General features: G+C 38.0%; 1 protein-coding gene across 16 annotated transcripts in view; it reads right to left on the bottom strand.

Annotated features, from left to right (window-relative positions):
* Positions 1–16,296, bottom strand: part of LOC124135719 (amyloid-beta A4 precursor protein-binding family A member 2-like) — a 164,544-nt gene extending 148,248 nt beyond the window's left edge. For 5 of the 16 annotated variants that reach the window (XM_048396021.1, XM_048396024.1, XM_046501207.2 and 2 more), the window contains exons 1-2: positions 15,995–16,157; positions 12,316–13,928 (exon numbers count right to left, since the gene is read on the bottom strand). In XM_048396021.1, coding sequence (XP_048251978.1) covers positions 12,316–13,863 — 1,548 coding nt within the window. In that variant the 5' untranslated portion in view covers positions 13,864–13,928; positions 15,995–16,157. Of the gene's footprint in view, positions 1–12,315; positions 13,929–15,994; positions 16,159–16,216 lie in introns of those variants that run through there. The other 11 variants (XM_046501206.2, XM_048396026.1, XM_048396032.1 and 8 more) reach the window with 6 other exon arrangements.
* Between the last annotated feature and the right edge of the window lie 5,730 nt (positions 16,297–22,026).

Raw genomic sequence — 22,026 nt, 5'->3', positions numbered from 1 at the left:
CTATTACAGCCCCGGCCTGCACAGTAGAGCGTAGTTTACTGATTGTTCTAATACAGCCCTGGCCTGCACAGTAGAGTGTAGTTTACTGATTGTTCTATTACAGCCCTGGCCTGCACAGTAGAGTGTAGTTTACTGTTTGTTCTATTACAGCCTCAGCCTGCACAGTAGAGTGTAGTTTAATGATTGTTCTATTACTGCCCCGGCCTGCACAGTAGAGTGTAGTTTACTGATTGTTCTATTACAGCCTCGGCCTGCACAGTAGAGTGTAGTTTACTGATTGTTCTATTACAGCATCGGCCTACATAGTTGAGTGTAGTTTACTGATTGTTCTATTACAGCCCTGGCCTGCACAGTAGAGTGTAGTTTACTGATTGTTCTATTACTGCCCCGGCCTGCACAGTAGAGCGTAGTTTACTGATTGTTCTAATACAGCCTCGGCCTGCACAGTAGAGAGTAGTTTACTGATTGTTCTATTACAGCCTCGGCCTGCACAGTAGAGAGTAGTTTACTGATTGTTCTAATACAGCCCTGGCCTGCACAGTAGAGTGTAGTTTACTGATTGTTCTATTACAGCCCTGGCCTGCACAGTAGAGTGTAGTTTACTGATTGTTCTATTACTGCCCCGGCCTACACAGCAGAGTGTAGTTTACTGATTGTTCTATTACAGCGTCGGCCTACATAGTTGAGTGTAGTTTAATGATTGTTCTAATACAGCCCTGGCCTGCACAGTAGAGTGTAGTTTACTGATTGTTCTATTACTGCCCTGGCCTGCACAGTAGAGTGTAGTTTACTGATTGTTCTATTACAGCCCTGGCCTGCACAGTAGAGAGTAGTTTACTGATTGTTCTAATACAGCCCTGGCCTGCACAGTAGAGTGTAGTTTACTGATTGTTCTAATACAGCCCTGGCCTGCACAGTAGAGAGTTTTTTACTGATTGTTCTAATACAGCCCTGGCCTGCACAGTAGAGAGTAGTTTACTGATTGTTCTATTACAGCCCTGGCCTGCACAGTAGAGAGTAGTTTACTGATTGTTCTATTACAGCCCTGGCCTGCACAGTAAAGAGTAGTTTACTGATTGTTCTATTACAGCCCTGGCCTGCACAGTAGAGTGTAGTTTACTGATTGTTCTTATACAGTCTCGGCCTGCACAGTAGAGTGTAGTTTACTGATTGTTCTATTACAGCCTCGGCCTGCACAGTAGAGTGTAGTTTACTGATTGTTCTAATACAGCCACGGCCTGCACAGTAGAGTGTAGTTTACTGATTGTTCTACGACAGCCCCGGCCTGCACAGTAGAGTGTAGTTTACTGATTGTTCTACGACAGCCCCGGCCTGCACAGTAGAGTGTAGTTTACTGATTGTTCTAATACAGCCACGGCCTGCACAGTAGAGTGTAGTTTACTGATTGTTCTAATACAGCCACGGCCTGCACAGTAGAGTGTAGTTTACTGATTGTTCTACGACAGCCCCGGCCTGCACAGTAGAGTGTAGTTTATTGATTGTTCTATTACAGCCTCGGCCTGCACAGTAGAGTGTAGTTTACTGATTGTTCTATTACAGCCTCGGCCTGCACAGTAGAGTGTAGTTTACTGATTGTTCTACGACAGCCCCGGCCTGCACAGTAGAGTGTAGTTTACTGTTGTTCTACGACAGCCTCAGCCTGCACAGTAGAGTGTAGTTTACTGATTGTTCTATTACAGCCTCGGCCTGCACAGTAGAGTGTAGTTTACTGATTGTTCTAATACAGCCTCGGCCTGCACAGTAGAGTGTAGTTTACTGATTGTTATAATACAGCCCCGGCCTGCACAGTAGAGTGTAGTTTACTGATTGTTCTATTACAGCCTCGGCCTGCACAGTAGAGTGTAGTTTACTGATTGTTCTATTACAGCCTAGGCCTGCACAGTAGAGTGTAGTTTACTGATTGTTATAATACAGCCCTGGCCTGCACAGTAGAGTGTAGTTTACTGATTGTTATAATACAGCCCCGGCCTACACGGTAGAGCGTAGTTTACTGATTGTTCTATACCAGCCCCGGCCTGCACAGTAGAGTGTAGTTTACTGATTGTTCTATTACTGCCCCGGCCTACACGGTAGAGCGTAGTTTACTGATTGTTCTAATACAGCCCCGGCCTACATGGTAGAGTGTAGTTTACTGATTGTTCTATTACAGCGTCAGCCTGCACAGTAGAGTGTAGTTTACTATGTTTGTTTGTGCATATCTATCCCTTTGTAATGGACGTGTTGTTTAACGCAAAACCCGGCAATATTCCAGCTATATGATGGCGGTCTGTAAATAATCAAGTCTGGACCAGACAATCTAGTGATTCATATCATGTGCATTGATTCACGCAATTGGGATATAATGATATGCATCAGATAAGTCTGCGAACCTGACCACCCGATCTTGTCAGTCGCCTCTTACGTCAAGCATAGTCGCCTCTTACAAGCACGGGCTGCTGAAGACTTCACTAGGCCTACATGGGTCATGTAGTTTACCGATCGTTCTAATACAGCCAGCCAGCCAGCCAGCCAGCACAGCAGGGTTTAGTTTACTGATTTAGTATGCTGTGTCTCAGTTGGCCATTCATCTATCAATAGTCATAATTGGTCATTCATAACAAACATATTATAGTTTGGTAAATTTGTTCATATTCCAGAATGGTGTTGGCCAAAGCAGAAAGTAGCAACCAGGAATCCTTATTGACTCATGGTTGCAAATAATTAAAGATGATGTCATCTCTTCATGGTGTCACAGAAGTTAGGAAAGCTTTGCAACTTACAAAGTAAATTCAATGAGGACAGAAAATCCGCAATTTGTAGTGTGTGGTTAAATCTCTAAATCTCTAAATCCTTTCAATCACTTCAAACATATTCATAACGGTAACGGTACGGCAGTTATTAGAAGAGGGTTGTTATCATGATTATCATTGATTACAGTAATAAAAAACTTGTTTTGTTTGAATTGAAGCATTGCTCCGGATGTTGTACACATTGTGCATGACAATGAATCTCTACTATTAAACTTCCTGTTCCACCTTGTTGACCTCTGAAGGTACATGGATACATGTGACAGAAGGTACATGGATACATGTGACAGAAGGTACATGGATACATGTGACAGAAGGTACATGGATACATGTGACAGATGGTGATAAAAATCTAAATAATTCATCATTACAGATTGAAAATTGCCTTGCAATCTTGTGAACAGAAATGGATAACATCCCATCGTGCAGAGGTTCCTATCATGGTTTGTGATTACTTGCGACCTTGATCTCTCCTGGAAATTAGCCAAAATATAGTCCTGTTGAGACCACTGTAGAGACGTGGTTACCATTGGTAACATTGTTGAGCACAACACTGATGAAATCAAAACCACTTACTCTTCACTATATCTGTAGGTGTGCAAGCATATCAAGTTTTATTACAACAGATCAAGTTTTTTTCATAGATCTTTTTCTTTCTTTTTTTTCAACATGTTCAATGTAAGCGAACACATTTACTTGAAATAACTTGAATAGCCATTTCTTAGGATATACTTTACTAGTCTTTTGGTAGGCATATTCAGATAATGTCATTCTGTTTGAATATACACTTGACATATAGTGAGTGAGCGAGTGTGGTTTTACAACGCTTTTAGCAATATTCCAGCAATATCACGGCAGGGGACACCAGAAATGGGCTTCACACATTGTACCCATGTCGGGAATCGAACCCGGGTCTTCGGCGTGACGAGCGAACGCTTAAACCACTAGGCTACCCGACCGCCCCACGCGGACATATAATGAGAATCAGTTTTGTGAATCATGGAGAGATAAAAATTATCCTTATCAAAAGTGGAGTAGAATATATATAACTTCTTTGTTTTTCTGTTGCTTATTACAAATGAACATATCATTATTTCATAAATAGACACAAAGCCAGTGTTTTGTATACAAGCTACAGAAAAAGAAACAGTTATTAACTAAACAATGAGTGACAATTTGACCAAAATTTGTTAAAGAGGTTCTTGCTATCATATATTGATGCATTGTGTTTGGTCGTGCATTGTACTTGGTGTTTGTGAGCTCCTCTTTAAGTTGGTTAAACGTGGGCTGTTTATTGAAATATTTATATCTATAAGTCATGCACTTTGATACAATGATTAGTGCATTTATTGAGTAGTAGGTCTGTGCAGGATAACCTATTAAGACATAATCTTCTGTCATTGTAATTTTGATCTGTATTTTATTTAATTTCCATTTTCCAAAGAGCGTCTTTGAAAGGCATTTAGAAGTGATACACATAAGGAAGAGAATTTATGTCAATTGCTCTTTCCATTCTTTTATCCATCAGTGCTAATTACCCCCAGCCTCTCGTTTGCCCATTGTCCATTACCAATCAGTGATATTTTAAGTCCTGGCTTCCAGTAGTCCATAACTATCAGTGCTAATTACTGTAAACTGTTGGCTTCCACTGCCTATTGCTAATCATCTATCAGCACCAATTATCTGCTGGCTTCCCTCTGTTAAGTTTCCACCTTTTGTTATCTTTGCTGTTCTACATGTACTTATATATATGCTCTCTGCCTCATAGCATTCATTTACCCGATGAAGGAGTAAGCATATACTCCGAAAGGTTGTGTTCCTCATAAATTGACATCCATTAAATCTCTTCCTTAATCCGAAGAGAGTTCACTTTTCTGCACAACCAAAATATGTGTTCAATAGTTTCTCTAAAGTCTGAACAGAAGCTACGTAAGTTATCTACGTATCCCATCTTGTGCAATTAATTCTTTGTTGGTAAAATAAGGTGCATTGATTGGTATTGAAACTATTGGAGTTTCGTGTTGGTTACACATCTAAAAGATATAAGGTTGTAGTTAGGCTTATCTCTATCCGTCTTACTTTCTAGTAGACTTTCCAATTTATCAGTGTTGATTTGTGGCACAATATTTTGTATAAAGGTTGAGTAGTAATGTTGACTTCCCTTGGATGTTTTAAGTAGGTGAAACAAGTTAAAAGTAGAATAGGATATTCCATTTTCTTTTGGAAATTGTTTATCCCCATTATGCGTGTTATGCGACAGTACTATTTTACAGAGTTCAGTATGCTCATGTATTTTAGAAAGTGTGTTTTTATTTGAAAGGTTTCTTTGAATTTTTCAAACGAAAGAAAAAGTCCCGTTTCATCAATAAGATCATTTTCATAGATCTGCTCTCAAAACAAGCCAAACCAAGTAATATTTGATCATGTTTTCATCAAATATTAAAATAAACAACATAAACATTCTGGACACAAAACATTTCCAGGGCAGCTTTAGATAGTGTGGTCAAAACAATGATTCATCTTGGATTCCAAAATAAGTGCCTGTAGTAGGCAAATACGGAAAAAGCTGTATTTTGTTCAAAATATTGATTTTAAAAAACATTTCTTGTTTTAATAAAATATTCAATGCAATAAAATAAAATCAAGTTCAACCTTTCTTTCCGTTTATGGTTCATGGTACTATGAAAGCCACCTTAGCAAAGCGAAAACCTAAGTTACAATGTACATGTCACATACATGGAAATATTAATGAAGGTACATTTGTACAAGGGAATGTAAGAGAAAGGAGGGGGTTGATGAGGGGAGATGCAGGTTCTTATTCATTTTAAACTGACCAAGACATTAACCAGTGCAGCCAGACCCGCGAAGATTTGGGGAAGAATAGGTCTTCAGCAACCCATGCTTGCCGTAAAAGGTGACTATGCTTGTCATAAGAGGCTTGGTTGATGTATGTCATCGTTCCCAATTGCGTGGACCGATGCTCATGGTGTCAATCACTTGATTGTCTGGTCCAGACTCGATTATTAACAGAGTGCCGTCATATAGCTGGAATGTTGCTGAGCGCGGCATAAAAAAGCAACCAACCAACCAAACCCAATTGCGAAGATAAGGATTGATTAAACTTGGTATGTGGTCAACAGCTGTAAAGGTACCAAAGGTGATGGACATGTTTATATCTGAAATTAATATTGTTTTCATTTCCCCATTATTTTGATATTAGTTTGTTATAGATTATGGATTACAATATTGATTTACAAATCAGATGAAGAATGCTCCGTAAAACTGCTAAAATGTAAACACATCGAAACAAAGCCAGTCAACGTAATCAAGTTACATTTCTGTCGCCTACCATTTCCAGCGGTAGAAACTAACAGTTTTAGTCCACTAGTCATTGTAATGATAACAGACGGAAAAATCCTTAAAAAGGGCAAATTTCTACTCATCCTTAGGATACCTTAAATATTGGGCAGTTTGGCAAGGACTACAGAACTAGTGCCAATTTCTAACATTGATTTCCACTTCAACATAGCAGAAAGTCATCAGAAAAGTAGAGAGGTTATAGTACACAGGCCTCTTTGTTGCAACTGACATTTGTGATTTCTAATACTCTTTGGCAATTAAAATATTAATAGCAGTGTCGACATGGCTCTTAAGGTTATTATTAACATTAATTTATCTGTGGATTAGTTTGGGCACAACTAAAATCCTTCAGTGAATTTATTCCCCCAAAACATCAACTGAAATGGTTGAAAGCAACTTCCCTATTGTTACAGAAATCAAATCATTTAACCGCACACATTTTTACATGTCTAACTGCTTTTGATTGACATAAACACAATACATCAATGACACAATATTGTTAAAAGTGAAAACCTTAATTTCAAGATATGAAGCTGTTCAACTGCATATATAGAGTACTTTATTCCAAAGAGGCAATTCAACACTACCTACGTTTAGGAACATAAAACTTTAATTCACTACAGATAAGACTTTTTATCATAAAATGGTTAGGTTTCTAAACTGGATAAAACCAAAAGATAACAAGTGCAAAAGTGAGCGTGGCTCACTAATACCCCCGACCTGCCTAGTGTGTCAGTAGTTACAAATTAAATAGCTAGGATAGGGTTAGGCAGGGTTCCCCCTGGACTCCAATATCTGAGAGTCACCTTGACTCAGCCTATGAATTTTTGGAGTCAAAAATATTTTTTGAGAGTCAAATGTTTTATTGTATGATTAATGAAATTTAAAGTGTTCACTGTTAATGTTACACTTAAAGTTAAGTATCTTTTAAATATTATATGTCTTTAGTTTAAGTTAACAAGTGCTAATTAATGTTCTCAGCTGATTGTACTACAGAGAAATAAAGGATATATGAATGAAAAACAAAGTTTGTTGGTTTTATCTTTTTACAATCTTTAATTACTTCACAGCTCATGAAACAATTTACAGTGACACTAATACAGGATGAATAAATAACATCAGTCTCAACTGTGAGACATAATTTTTAATCATGGATGGATATTAAAATACATTTCATGTCAGATTATAATCTAATACCACTAGCTCATTTACATCTTTTATCTAGTTATCTTGTATTATCTATCAACAGTGAAGTTGAACTGAAGACTTGTGAACACTCATAATATTTTCTGGTTGAATACAGTTTATTAGCAACAACAAACACGCCCAAAGCTTTACATTTCGTATATACCATATTTATTCGCCTATAATACACACTCGTGTATAATACACACCCCTAATTATGGGCTATTAAATCCTGAAAAAAATATCTCTCGTGTATAATACGACTTTTCTTCAGTCTTATTTCAGGCTGTCATGATCTGTCATCGGAAATAGCATAACAAATCCGAATTGTATTACGCAAGTTAATCCTGTTGTTACACTATCTGGTAATAAAAATGTGTTCTCTGTATAACTGACCTTATGTTTGTCATCTATTTTATTAATTTTTTTAAAAATTTCATTCAATAATGTTTACCTAAATTTCGGCAAAAAAACATGTGTCCCTCCGATACTTACAACTTCTGTTTACCCCGTTCCATAGAGTCTGCTTAACCACATACTGTAACCGTGCCAAATCACATTATTCACCGCAACAATGATAATATTTTCTTCTGTTTCATTTTTTACGAGTCTACACATCTAGATAAACATATGTCATGGTTAACTTTTAGTGAGAAAATATGTCGAAACATGAAAAACCTTATCCATTTGCGGAATATTCCTTTGTTTACATCACGTGCTGTCATCGAAGCCACATGGAGTGTGAGAGTTACGTTCACTTTGATGCATAAATATATTTTGAAACAACGATTAATTTAAAACTAGACGTAAATTTTAAGATGTTTGCATATATTGTCTTCAGAAAATGTTTATAAATTAAGTTCAGGTGAGTAGTTGTAATATTTTCATTCCAAAGCTGGTAACAACAACACAGATATTTTGAAATTGCGTCAGTCATGACGCAGTCATTAATTTCTGGACGTATTTTTCCTTAATTGAGAGTCATATACGCAAGAATACTGCATCAGGGGAAACCCTGGTTAGGGTTTGAAAAATTCATAAAAAAATGGAAAATTAATAAAAACAATTTTTTTCTTTTGACTGCACCCCTCCATATGACACAGATTATATGTACTAAGTTTGAGATGAATCCACTGAATGGTTTAAGAGAAATTGCGCGGACAAAATTTTCGAACGGACGTTAGGGTTTGAAAAATTCATAAAAAAATGGAAAATTAATAAAAACATTTTTTTTCTTTTGACTGCACCCCTGCATATGACACAGATTATATGTACTAAGTTTGAGATGAATCCAGTATAAAGTTTAAGAGAAATCGCGCGGACAAAGTTTTCGGACGGACGGACGGACGGAATCTTGGTATAACTATATACCCCCGACATTTTGTCGGGGGTATAAAAATGGTATCCGTTGGGGTCATATAGGGATAAAGATGGAAATATGAAAGGTCAGGTAACTAGTACTTTCAGTGTTTACAAACAAACATGGCGTCGACCTTGTCAACCAGTGACTGAGTTAAATTAACCATCTTGGATCTGGAGACTTCTATGATAATTATTTTGACTATCAAAACGATAGTCTAAGATACCGAAAATCAGTTTTACAAGGTTTGGCAACTTTGGAGAACAATTTTGCAAAACAATTTAGCGAGGACACTAGCCTAGCAGGATCAGTTTCAGTGCTTGTTGACCTCTGAGGGTTTGAGGCCTTTTCCCAAAAACAGTTGGATTTGTCCGAAATATGTCCGAAATATTACCTTGTTTCATTTTGCCATTGTGTGATTGCAAAGGTTTAACCATATTCAACTGTTTTCATTGAAAAAAAGACTTTTTAACATTGTTTTGTTAATAATATTCTAAAATGATTTAGTTCATAATTAACATTTTGGAAGTATCAGGAAAGCCATGAAAACATTTCTACATTTCATTTCTGTTTTCCTCCTGACTCATGACATACTGACCAATACAGCTGCACATTGTGTAAATGCTAGTAGCGGGACGATACACCGATGCATCAGTGGATCATGATTTTTTACTTCTCGATACAAGTATCGATCACAATCTCACACAAAGTGAAAAGATGGTTTACACACCACAGATGAGAGCACATGCAAGTATCGTGATACATACCGGATGTTGAGCAAGGAATCATGACACGTATCAGGTCGCTAAGTTGGTGTATCGTCCCAGCCTTAGTATATATTTTGTGTGGCATTCACTGTTTGCTCATCGATCAAACAAATATTCAATCTGTCCAGAAGATCCTTTTGGCAAGTCAAGTCATTTTCTCTTCGATTAGGACAGTCATTTTCACTTTGATTAGGACAGTCATTTTCAAAATGAGCTCAACTGGCTAGTAAGTAGGTAGTTTTACACTGTATTTTGTAGGCAAATACTGATATCATGCACACTACTTCCGATAGTTTCAAAATGAAAACCTGTCTTAGTTGTAGAAAAGGAAACAAGCTTACTGACACACTGCAGTGAGAGAATTGCCACATCAACATGACCAAGGTGGGATAATAGCTACTCATTAAACAATGTTCATGTAAGAAATAAAGTTTGCACTACCCCCATGTGTAGTGAAACAAAGTATAGTTTTGCCATGAACTATGACAGTTAAAGCAGTGCTTTAACTTTATAATAGTTCACTGCAAAACTGTACTTTATTACACAAGTTAACACAACACATGGGGGTAAAGCAAACTTTATTCCTTTTCTAAGATGCCGAATTTCAGACTAACATTGTGTTTTATTGGAGCTGGGTTTGAAATCAAACCTCAATTATGTTTGACGCTAATTTAAAATCCTCGGACAGGGCTTACTGACAGGCTCTTCCACCTAACTACCTGCACCCCTACGTTAGAGACATATTTCAGTATTAAACTTAATACATCACTAAAATGGGTCGTTTATTATTTAGATAGGTCACAACAATCCAAAGCAGCAATAATTGGATTTTTATGTTAATTTTATTCAATTTAATCACGTAAGTCAAACCATTTTACAAGTGCATGGTGGGGCCATTTAGAGAAGTTCAGTGTCGCTGGTTATTGTGAGTTCCATAAGTTCTATGGTTATAAGTGGTTTCTGTCAGATGAGTTGCAACTTTGTTTCCACCACTTGTGACTGCCGGAACTGCATGTTATGAAATAGTGTCCTTACTATGTTTGTTATCGTGAGTTGTGGTGTTTTCTGTCATACGAGTTGAAACTTTGTTTCCACCACTTGTGACTGCCGGAACTGCATGTTATGAAATAGTGTCCTTACTATGTTTGTTATCGTGAGTTTTGGTGTTTTCTGTCATACGAGTTGAAACTTTGTTTCCACCACTTGTGACTGCCGGAACTGCATGTCATAAAATAGTGTCCTTACTATGTTGGGCGTGATATGGCGTCGGCATGGGACAAACATGGTGGAGGAAGAGCAGCAGCAGTCACCATGGTCACTTTGTTTGACTGCAGTATATTGCTAACTGAGCAACAGGTGTACATGTAGTTATGAAACTTTTTAAGGATTGCTCATTCCTTTGTCCTGAGAGACACACATCATTCCTTGGGCACCAATGGCCGCCTTAGAAAATTTTGTGACTGCTGTGGAACGGACACAGTGGTTTGAATATTTTGGGATAAGCCTGCAGCATGAGAGATGGTTGACATCATCTTGCCATATTTCTTCTCATGTTATAATATTCAAATATTCAACAAGTTAAAAGAAACCATTTCACAGATTATGCTTGACAGTAATGAGTGAGTGAGTGAGTGAGTGAGTTGGGTTTAACGCCGCTTTTAACAGTATTCCAGTTATATCGCGGGATGCAGGTCTTAGACGTTTACCACTTCGGTGAAACCCACGAGCACGGGTAAGGTGCTGACAAACCTCGAAACATGATTTGGGCGAACCGGGATTCGAACCCACAATCATAGGTTTCTGGCGTGCCCAAGGGACGCAACTCTGCACAGCGAATCACGGCGCCTTAGACGACTGGGCCACCCGTGCCCCCTCTTGACAGTAATGTTACCAAGGATACATAAGATCACAGGAAGGTAATTTTAACAGTGCCATGACGTCAGTCCACTAGGACACAACTCAAAAGGTGTACCTTATTGCAGGATGAAGTACACTCAGCCCCTTTCATCCTTTAGCGAAACATCTAGGACTTACTGCTTTCATTAAACGACTAGAAACTATATCAGGAATGTAATGCTTCATGTGGTTAATGATAATTAATTTTATGGAATGATGAGCATGAAAACAGTGTAATTGCACTGAGGTCACCTGGGTATGTAATCAACAGATTAAAATGTCAACAAAGAGAGCAACAAATAAGATGTTGCTGCCACAATGGTATTCTAGACCAAAAACTGAGAACTAAAAACTTGCAGAGTCAAATATATATTTCAGATAATTTCAGAGCATGATAAAAACACAAAGGTCAAAACAAGGTTCAAATATTGCAAAAATATCGGAACGTGTTGAGTCCTACTACCAACTAGACTTATACCACATTTCATTACAGTTTGAACAAAATTCCAAAAAAAAGTTTTTTAATATGGCTGCCATAGCGACCATATGGAAAATCGCATTTGAACCTCTTGAATAAATTGTGAGTCATCATTGGTGGGAACAAGCTAGTTAAGTTTCAGCTTCATGTGACTTGTGGTTTCTGAGGTTATGTTAACAAGACATGATAATCAACAGACAACGGACCACAGCATAAAGACACTTGACTTTCTGTCTGGTGAGTTAAAAATAAGATTAAAATCATCTTTTTCTCCCATTTGCATCAGGCAGTTGTCTGAAATGAAATATTACTGTACCCAGGCATAAGGCAGTTGTCTGACCAATAAATATGACTGTGCCCAGGCATCAGGCAGTTGTCTGACCAATAAATATAACTGTATATAGGCACTAGGCAATGGTAAGTGCAATGCCCGATCTGAACCCTACCACACAAATACCTCACCTTGTCTTCACTGTTCTTTAACTCCTGCTCAATGTCCTGCTTCTGCCTCTGTTTGAGGATCTCGGAGGGGATGGAGGAGTCATGGTTCCCCATATCCTCCACATCACTGGCCTGGCTACTGGACAAGCCATCATCCACCATGGGCATGCCTAGCGTCGACCGGTCACCATCGGACATCACACTCTCTACCTCCACACTATCACACTCAGTATTCTCAGGTGACAATGTAAAGCTCTTGCGGTCATCCACCATATTACCATCAGTCCCGTTCAATGGAATCTCGGTGAGAGAGTCCTCATTCACTCGCTCAGTTGGTGCAGGTACTCCTAAATCCTGCAAGATCTTTTGTTGAAGAATCTTCTCTGGAGATGTTTCTCTGGAGCTGTCCAAGGACCCACTGTCCTGACTGTTCATACTGTTCCGTTTTAAATTCAAAGAATCACTGGAACTTGAATAAGCTAGCCTCATGCCTACATATGAATTACCCTTCTGTACACGAGCATACTTAACATAGTCGTACTCATTCTCAATGTTCAGATTTTTTCTAGGCGCTATAATTTGAATGCCATCCTTGCCGTTTTCTATAACCCCAACTGTTGGCTCCCCTGACAGTTCTAATCCTAATGCACGAGGTAAATTTGGCTCTAAATGATTTTCTATCCTCTCCATTTCCCGCTCAGAGCTTGAACCTTCTCTATCACTCCCAGAACCCATGGGACGATCACAAACTCTTCGAGCAAGACCAGGGGACTGTTTTCGGATTTTTGGCTTGGCCCCCTGAGCGTTATATGTTATGTCATCAATATCCTTATCATAAGTCTTTATCTGCCCAATTGTGGGAATATTATTCCGGATTTCTAGACTGTTTCTCTTTTTCACTGCATCCATTACATCATTGAGTTCTCTCACATTTTCAGAAGATGAAGCCTTCCTTCGGAGTATCACATTAGTCTTGCTATCATAAGATCCATTCTCAGACACATCCGCATCATCTTCTTCACCAGTGATCGTAATGGGAACATTGTCATAATGTTTGTCTGAACACACACTCAAATTCTCTCCTCCGTTCTCCTCAGGTGAGAAATCAGATTGTTTCGTAGCCTTATTAGAACTCTGGTTTGTGGATTCAGACTTCCGTGCTACAGCATAATGCTCCGAGAGAGGAAGATCGGAAGACTCAAACCGTTCTATATCTTCAGGTGGGAAGTCGGCAATACCGTCAGGGTCGTCCGGTTGATAGGAGTCATTGCTGTCCTCACTATCCCGGCGGGATAAGGACGTGCTACCTGCATCGGCATCCTCGAGGAGATTCTGGTATGATATGGAACTGATCTCGCTGGGATGCCTGGAGCCCTCCTCTCCCATCTGTACCTCCATACTGATGTTGTCAGCTCCATCATCAATCATGGACTCAGAGAATTCGGACATACTGACCATGAGTTGATGTTTTGGGGATCCACCACCTCGGGCACCATCTACAGTGTCACCTCCGTCCATATCGCAGTGTATGATGTCTTTTACTTCCACATATCCTTCATGGGTTGTCATAACAACTGCAGATGTAGGAAATGGGGAGACAACTTTGATGCAGTCACTCTTGTTTGGCCAATCATCTTGAAAAAAAATCAAATGGTGATTAAACAGTTACTTCATGCAAAACATTTTGAACATAATAATATATTTTCTTACTTGCCTGTACACAAATCAATTAACTACATTTTCTGCATACAATCAATGTGAAGACAATTCAAATCAGATTCAGCTTTCCCTTCATTACTTATAAACTGAGGAGGGAATTCATTACCTATTCGGATTTCAAGTAAATTGACAATAATCATAACAGTATTGAAATACATACAGGTAAAAATATTTGAAAAAATCTTATGTACCACACAATAATATACACTGACTTACTTCCAGATAACTTGAACCTGACACTATGCCACTGGCCCCAGACAAAATACCTGACATGAACCACAGACTTATAAGGATAATCTTCCTGATAGCATTGCTTCTCATAAGAAGCGACTAACAGGTCAAGTGGTCAGACTTGCTGTCTTGGTTGATGCATGTCACTGTATCCCATTTGAATAGATCAATGCTCATGATGTCAATCACTGGATTGTCTGGTCCAGAATTGATTGTTAAGAGACTGCCATCATTATATTGTTGAATATTGTTGAGTGTGACACTAAATGACACACAAAACTAAAATAATCGTGGGGTGCTATGATCTCAATTTCCATGCTATGTAATGTTCAATCCAACAGGACATCAATCCACAATGTCATCGTACGAAGATAAATACGCAAAAGATTTTCACGTTTTAGGATACTTTCTCAATAAAACATTTCATGTCATATGTTTATCTAAATGTGTAGACTCATCAAAAAAATGCAACAGATGAAAAACATATGCAATGAATTGAATAGATTTTTTGAGAGGTGACAGAGGTACTAGGCTGGCCACAAGAAACACTGGGTAGAAGAGTGATTGGCTTCATATGAGCAAGGCATTTACATTGTAAGCTAGGCTTTGTTAAGCACTGGCTTCTAATCCAACCAAGCCGGCAATTTGTATTTTGTACCTCATTTGAAAAAAACACACACAAGCTTTCTCCTCAATTTGCCTTTTATCAAAACATGAACTAAGCCAGTTATTCTGCGCAGCACTTGGGTTGACGGCTTTGCTATTAGTAGTGGGACGATACACCGATGCATCGGTGGAACACGATGTTATACTTCTCGAAACGAGTATCGATCACAATCTCACACTAACTAAAAAGTATCGATTCTTACCTTAAATGCATTTTTTTAATAAATGTTACACCGAACACTAATTACTTGTGAAAATGAGTAGTGAAAACGTAAATATCTTCATCCATTGCGCCATACTTGAAACTGCCAACAGTAAATCATTAGTGTGCCAGGTATATGGCCATTCTGTCTATGAAAAAGATGGCTTACACACCACAGATAATAGCACATGCAAGTATAGTGATACGTATCAGATAGTGAGCAAGGTATTGTGATAGGTATCAAATCGCAGAGTTGGTGTATTGCCCCAGCCCTATTTGCTATGTGGAGCTATATTGTTTTGTTTTGAGAATTGAATTGTGCTTGAATTAATGGTGTGACCTCGCAAAATTATTTTATGCATGATTTCAATACACCCAGAACTGTCGGCATACTGGCACTCAAAGGCACACATTGATATGTTGTGATAAATAATTGGCACTGTTACATAAACTATCTCTGTGTTGTGCAGAGTATGTTAGAAAATGTTAAGTGCATAATTATATCACCTTTCTATAGTATTAACCAGTCCTAGATTAGTCATTCACTAAATCAACAAATTATTCAAACAATGTCATTAGAAATGCATTACTGTACTGGGTGATCATATTCTATAATCTGCATCCCAGTTCATCAAACAGGCTGTTACACTGCTATAAGAATACATACAACTGTTGCAATACAAAATATCTAGCGTGTAGCAATCTAAGACACACCATTGATTTAATTCCTAACAATTAAAACGTGTTCCAATGCAGATTGGAATACAACATACGACAATATACCATGATTTCAAGACAATTTTACATCGCCGTGAATTCGGTTTCGATAATTATTTCAGAATGCTCCCACAATACACGCATTATTAAAAATATGATACAAACCATGAAGACACACGGCGTTTCTCAAGCACTAGGTGTTGGAAACAAAACCCTATGAATCACAATGTTAGGCCTGTCTTCAGGGATGGAATGGTCCTCGAAGCACCTGCTTTTACAAACATCGTGAGTTTCGACATTTAGCAGAAGATATTTCTATGTCACCTTAATGGTAGAATAAATTTTCGAAAAACATTAAATAATCTTTGAAATTCTTCCCCATTTTACCTGCATCTGATTACGGATGCACGATTCGCATCACCATCATAAATGTCAGACATGATAATAACGAAGCAGCAAAGCTAACATATTTTTAGTAAGTTTCGTATTTTTATCGCAGGACATATTGCGTTATATAACCTGAATTATTTGTTTATTTATAATTGAATCGCGTTCAATGAAACCTAATATGATATCCTTTGTCTATCATAAGCAATATTTAGTATTTGCCACTTGTGTGACTGGTTGTATCATATCAGTACGGGAGCACGCTAAACACTTAGGACGCTGATTGGCAGCAAGACTTATCCCAGTCACAAGTGCCTACGTTGACCGGGTGACGTTGCTAATTCTAGACTTGATAATAGTCTCCATAGGCTATATATGGCTCGCCTGCGAGCGACTTGAGTGTTTCTGGAAATGCGAAACGCATATCCTAATCATTGCTCCTTTAGAACGATATCATTATAGGGGTGAATTCAACATCAAGTGGTACATTCAATATCAGTGGTTCGTGCAGGAATTCACCCAAATAAGATCTACAAGGCAAATATTTGTACAAGTATCACTTGTCCCCAACTTCTGGCTACGGCACTGATCTATATGGTTTTGAAAAAGGCTTGAGTCTTCATAAGTAAGTTACTGACACAAAAAGCAAACTCCCAGGTGGCTTGGGCACCGCCCTAAATTATTGTTAAGATTGATATTCCAAATAGTTATGCAAAGTTTCATGCTTTGATCCAGTCTGCAACGATTTTTCACCTTCGCGATCTAACTCAGGGGGAACTTATCGGTACAAAAGTTAAATACGACCAGACACTACTTCAAACACATTTGTGCTCATATATGGTTGTCGAAATTAAATTAATTAATGAATTAAGTATCATGTCAGTTTGTCAGTTTTATCCCAGCGCGTTACATATCTCATACACCCGTGAAGATCCGGGGTAGAATAGGTCTTCAGCAACTCATGATTGCCGTGGAAGGCGACTATGCTCGTCGTAAGACTTGGTTGATGCCCGCCACCGTGTCCCAATTGAGTGGATTGATGCTCATGGTGTCAATCACAGGATTGTCTGGTCCTGACTCGATTATTTACAGACCGCCGTCATATAGCTGGAATATTGCTGAGTGCAGCGTTAAACAACAAACAACATATTTAGAGAATAACAAACACCCGAACCTTGACCATCCATTTGATGATACTTTATTGACAATGTCTTAAGTTAGCGATATTATAATTCAAAAAATGAACAGTACTTGCTCTCAGTCAGCACTCAAATGATACTTCTACAAGTTTTTATTTTTACAAATATTTATTTAAATAAAACAAATCGCATGAAGATAAGTATCTACACCGTTCACATGCACCTTTATACGTGTGTGTGTGTGTGTGTGTGTGTGTGTTTGTGTGTGTGTGTGTGTGTGTGTGGTTTGCATACATGTGTAAATGTGCTCACGTGAGTATACTTGTCATGTGAACGCGTTTACTCATGTGTGTATATTTAACCAGGAAAAATGTGCCCTGGAGCAGGTGCAAATGTAAATTTGCACTGTATATAAAGTAGGTGTGGTCATGTGAACGTTCATGCCAACCCCAGATGATGATCTAATCATTATATCTGACATTGTCTGTTGATTTGCAGACACCAAACAAATTGGCAACAGTTCTGTATTCTGAAGTTGCCGCTATTCAGTGTACAGCAATACCAACTTTCATGCGGACATTGGGTCTTTAGGTTTCAGGGTGTCAAAATGTTGTGTGCAGATTAAATCACACACATGTTGGTTCATGCGAAGATTTTTACAAAATAACTCTCTTCCCATTCGACTTTGATTGAAAAGCATCCTTTTCATGCTGAACGTTGTGAAAACAGTCAACAGACTGATGAATATGTGCTCCTTCCACCATTTACATACTTTATTTACACACCTTTGTTAATTTTTATGTGCATACTGTGTTGTATAGCTACACATGTGCAAAATTACTTGCGTGAGTAAATGATGCTTATGTGAACGGGGTATCAGACTTCTTATCTTTGGAAATCACTAAATTTGCGTTTTCGTCACAAATTACAACATTTCAAACACGGTGTGGGGCACGTGGTTGCAGATTTATTTCTTACCACCCAAGTCTGCCGTCCCAATTTATTTTTACACAAAATCACCCAGCTACAGATTACATTTTTACAAACTGTTGCAGGAATGAGTCATGGTTTAGTAGACGTAATCAAATTTAACAACAGTTATTTCAATTTTCTTGGACATAAAAAAGCCTCTGCATACTTTATTTTGCCCGCAGTTTATTATAATGAATTCATTTCGCACTAGAACTAGGAATTTGATTCCAACATACCCAGTCGTCTAAAATAATTGACTTTCAAAGAAACAATCACTTCTCTTGCATTTGTACGTATTCTTTACTTCTTCCTGAAGTCCGATTCCACCAAAACCTGTTCCTTTATTCATGTTATAAGCGCCATTTCATCGACTGCATCGATATTGTGTTGTTTATCATGGATACTCAAGAACACCATTGCCACTTCTGAATGATTAACTGCAGTGTTGTCGAGGCACAAGTTTGACGGAATTATCTCCCTTATGTTTATGCCTTATTGCGATTTCGCCACAAAAGAGAACACCAAAGACTATGGTCCGTTATTCGCCATAACCAGGCACACGTGAGAACAAATTTTGCGAAATATAAAACATAAAAAATATTTCAGAAACAAATTCTGAAAAAAAAATTAAAAATTTAATAATAAAAGACGAAAAACGTTTTTGCGAAAGGCGACTATGCTTGTATGAAGCGACTAACGGGATCGGGCAGTCAGCCTCGCTGACTTGGTTTGATGCACGTCATCGTATCCCAATTGCGTATATAGATCGATGTTCGTGATGTCAATCACTGGATTGTCTGGTCCAGACTCGATTATATACAGACCCCCGTCATATATATTGCTGAGTGCGGCGTTAAACAAAAAAACAAACAAAAAAACAAAGCTTTGTGAGAAACATGAAAAAGCAGAATGTGAATTTAGAATGTGTTTACATTTAAAAATATTAATGGTTTTATTTGCAAAAGTGAAATATCTGGTTGTTTCCATTCCCCACTAGAGCACACTATTTACCCCACAATGCATTAATACGGCATGTCGTGACCAGTACTTTGTTGTAAACTATTTGGTGGCGTTCTCCTTTGCATGTCTGTCCCTCTGAGAAGGACATGTTGTTTAACGCTGCATTCAGCAATATTCCAGCTATATGACGACGGCCTGTAAATAATCAAGTCTGGACCAGACAATCCAGTGATTGGCATCATGATCATTCTCAGAGCAGAGTTTTAGGTATTTGTAGTACGTAGAAAAGCATTGTAATTTTATCGTTGGTAGGCTTTGTGCAAGTGTTTACTATAATAATAAAATATAACATAAGAATCAGCCAGCCCTTGCTGCCAGCGGACGTTCCAGGCTGTTTTCCCAGTGGTTGGTTGCAGCAATGATATAATGTTGTATAAAATTTAATTGTCTTGTGTGGAGTCTTAGAGGTCGTGACCAGATTAAGCGCAATAAACATCCCACCAAGAATTTCAGATATAGAGTTGGACGAATGAGTATGAGAAAGAAAGCAGAGAATTTTAAGATGTGAAGGAAGTAAGACAAGTTTCTTGTACCCCGTTCACGTGCACAACATTTACTAACGTAAGTAATTTTGCACATGGGTAACTATACATACGTGTGTATACGTAAATTTACTATGCGTTCACATGAAAATCAACTTAGGTGGGTAAATAAAGTATGTAAATTGTGTAAGGCACACATATTCGTCAGTCTGTTTACGACTTTCAACACAAAACAGGTTGTTTTCCAAAGTTGAATGAGAAGAGAGTTACTTCCCCGAAACTGTTCTCGTGAAGCAACATGTGTTTGATTCAATTTGCATACAAAGTTCTGACTCATTGAATCCAAAAGAAAACACCGTCCGCTCAATTCTGTATATACACATAAAAACTGGCAACTGTTGACAATTTGTTTGGTGTTAGTTAAAGAACAGATATTTATTTGATCACCCTCTTACGTTAACATAAACGTTCACATTGCAACATATACACACAGTGCATATTTACATTCACATTTGCACCTGCTCCAGACATGATGCAAATTTGCTCTGCTGTAAATATACACACATGAGTTAAATGGTGTTGAGATACATAGTTAAATATTAGACATCATTAACACAGAGGGAATTGAATCGATCTGTTTTGTAACATAGCGCATTTTATCAACAGTAGTTCCTGTATTGGGTGGTTACAAAATGTGACTTGGCTGCGACCTGTCATACATTCAGTAAACAAACAGTGAACATACGAGCTGTGGTTATACGGCCTATCCCACTCATGAATGTAATTGTGGTTAGCGTTAATCCTCTACTGTCAATCCTCCACCTACTATATATATTCTGTACAATGTCCCTCATTCAGTCTTGCTTGACAACGGTATAAGGATCTATAACGAAACGTCGCTTTTTACAGTATTAAAGAAGTTGTTATCCATGAAATTGTGTCTACCTTGCGATTCGACTAGATACACAAAAGTACAATACTTTACGTTATTATTTGATCAGTTTGTAATCAATCCCCCTAACACTGAAATGCGTTAGTTATATTGATTTTATTTCTGCACAGAGCTAAACGGTTCTGCAATATCTTCACGCATCAAATAGTATATGCATGGAACCTCTGAAGTTGCTTTAATGTGAACTGGCTGATTTACTGGGGGGCGATTATATTACTGATTAATTAAGAAATTCGCACATTTAACTTGGTTTTTTTCTCTCTCTCACTAAATTGCTCTGTATGTTGTTTTTTATCAAATGCATTATACACGTATTTGCATGACAGTAGTACACACTGATATATAATTTTAGCATTTCAAACATGTAGGAATTCAGGTAACACATCCGAGCATCGAATACACGTTTTAGTGAGACGGATTATCTAGAAAATGTTAGTATATCCAGGCATATACCTAGGGTTACAACCCGGGTTGTCTTATGTTTAGAGCTTCACTATGCCTGGGTTGCCGGACCATGCATGAGTGGTTTCTCTATGGCTCAGTGTAATCCGTGTAGATCTGCTCGGAGGGAGATACTCGGCTCCAAGTCTGCAGCAAATGTCAGTAAACAATTCCCAAATTCTAATTTTCTCATAATTGTCAATAGTTATAACTATTGTTATGGTCTTTTTAGAGGTGTATTTGTATTACGCAGGATCAATAAAGAGGATGTTACGCTTAGTTTTAAAGTATTCCATTTGATGCAATGTTAAAATACAATGCAATAATACCTCAGAATGCAAGAAAATACGAACTTGAAAAATTGAAAGTAATAACGATTTTCCCCACTTCGCCAGCCAATGGCGCTTAGTTTGGAATCGTCGGAAACACTGAATATCTTTAGCAAATTTGTAATCACAATTAATCATGATTAATAGAATATATTGTTAATAAATAGTACGATCTTCCACAAGTATTGGAATATTTTAAGGCAAAACACAATGAACACAATACGGATTTATGTTTCATGATTAATTCCGTCCGTTCACACGATCACGTGGAGTCAGTACGTGAGATCGTGACAGATTTGAATGTGTATTTTTATCCAATTATGTAATGCCTTAAAATAGATCAAGAATGCAGTGTTCTTTTGATCCGATATTTAACAAAACAAAATTAAATAGAAATATTGAAAAATGAAGGGTTATCTACAAGGCAAGGCCTAGTTAACTTCTTTTTTTTTACAGAGGAGGGGGGGGGGGGGGG

The sequence above is a fragment of the Haliotis rufescens genome, unplaced genomic scaffold (assembly GCF_023055435.1).
Source record: "Haliotis rufescens isolate VD_foot unplaced genomic scaffold, xgHalRufe1.0.p SCAF_1, whole genome shotgun sequence".
In the NCBI taxonomy this organism is placed as follows: domain Eukaryota; kingdom Metazoa; phylum Mollusca; class Gastropoda; order Lepetellida; family Haliotidae; genus Haliotis; species Haliotis rufescens.
Note: the sequence above shows the minus strand (reverse complement) of the source record. Positions and strands in the feature narration are given on the sequence as shown.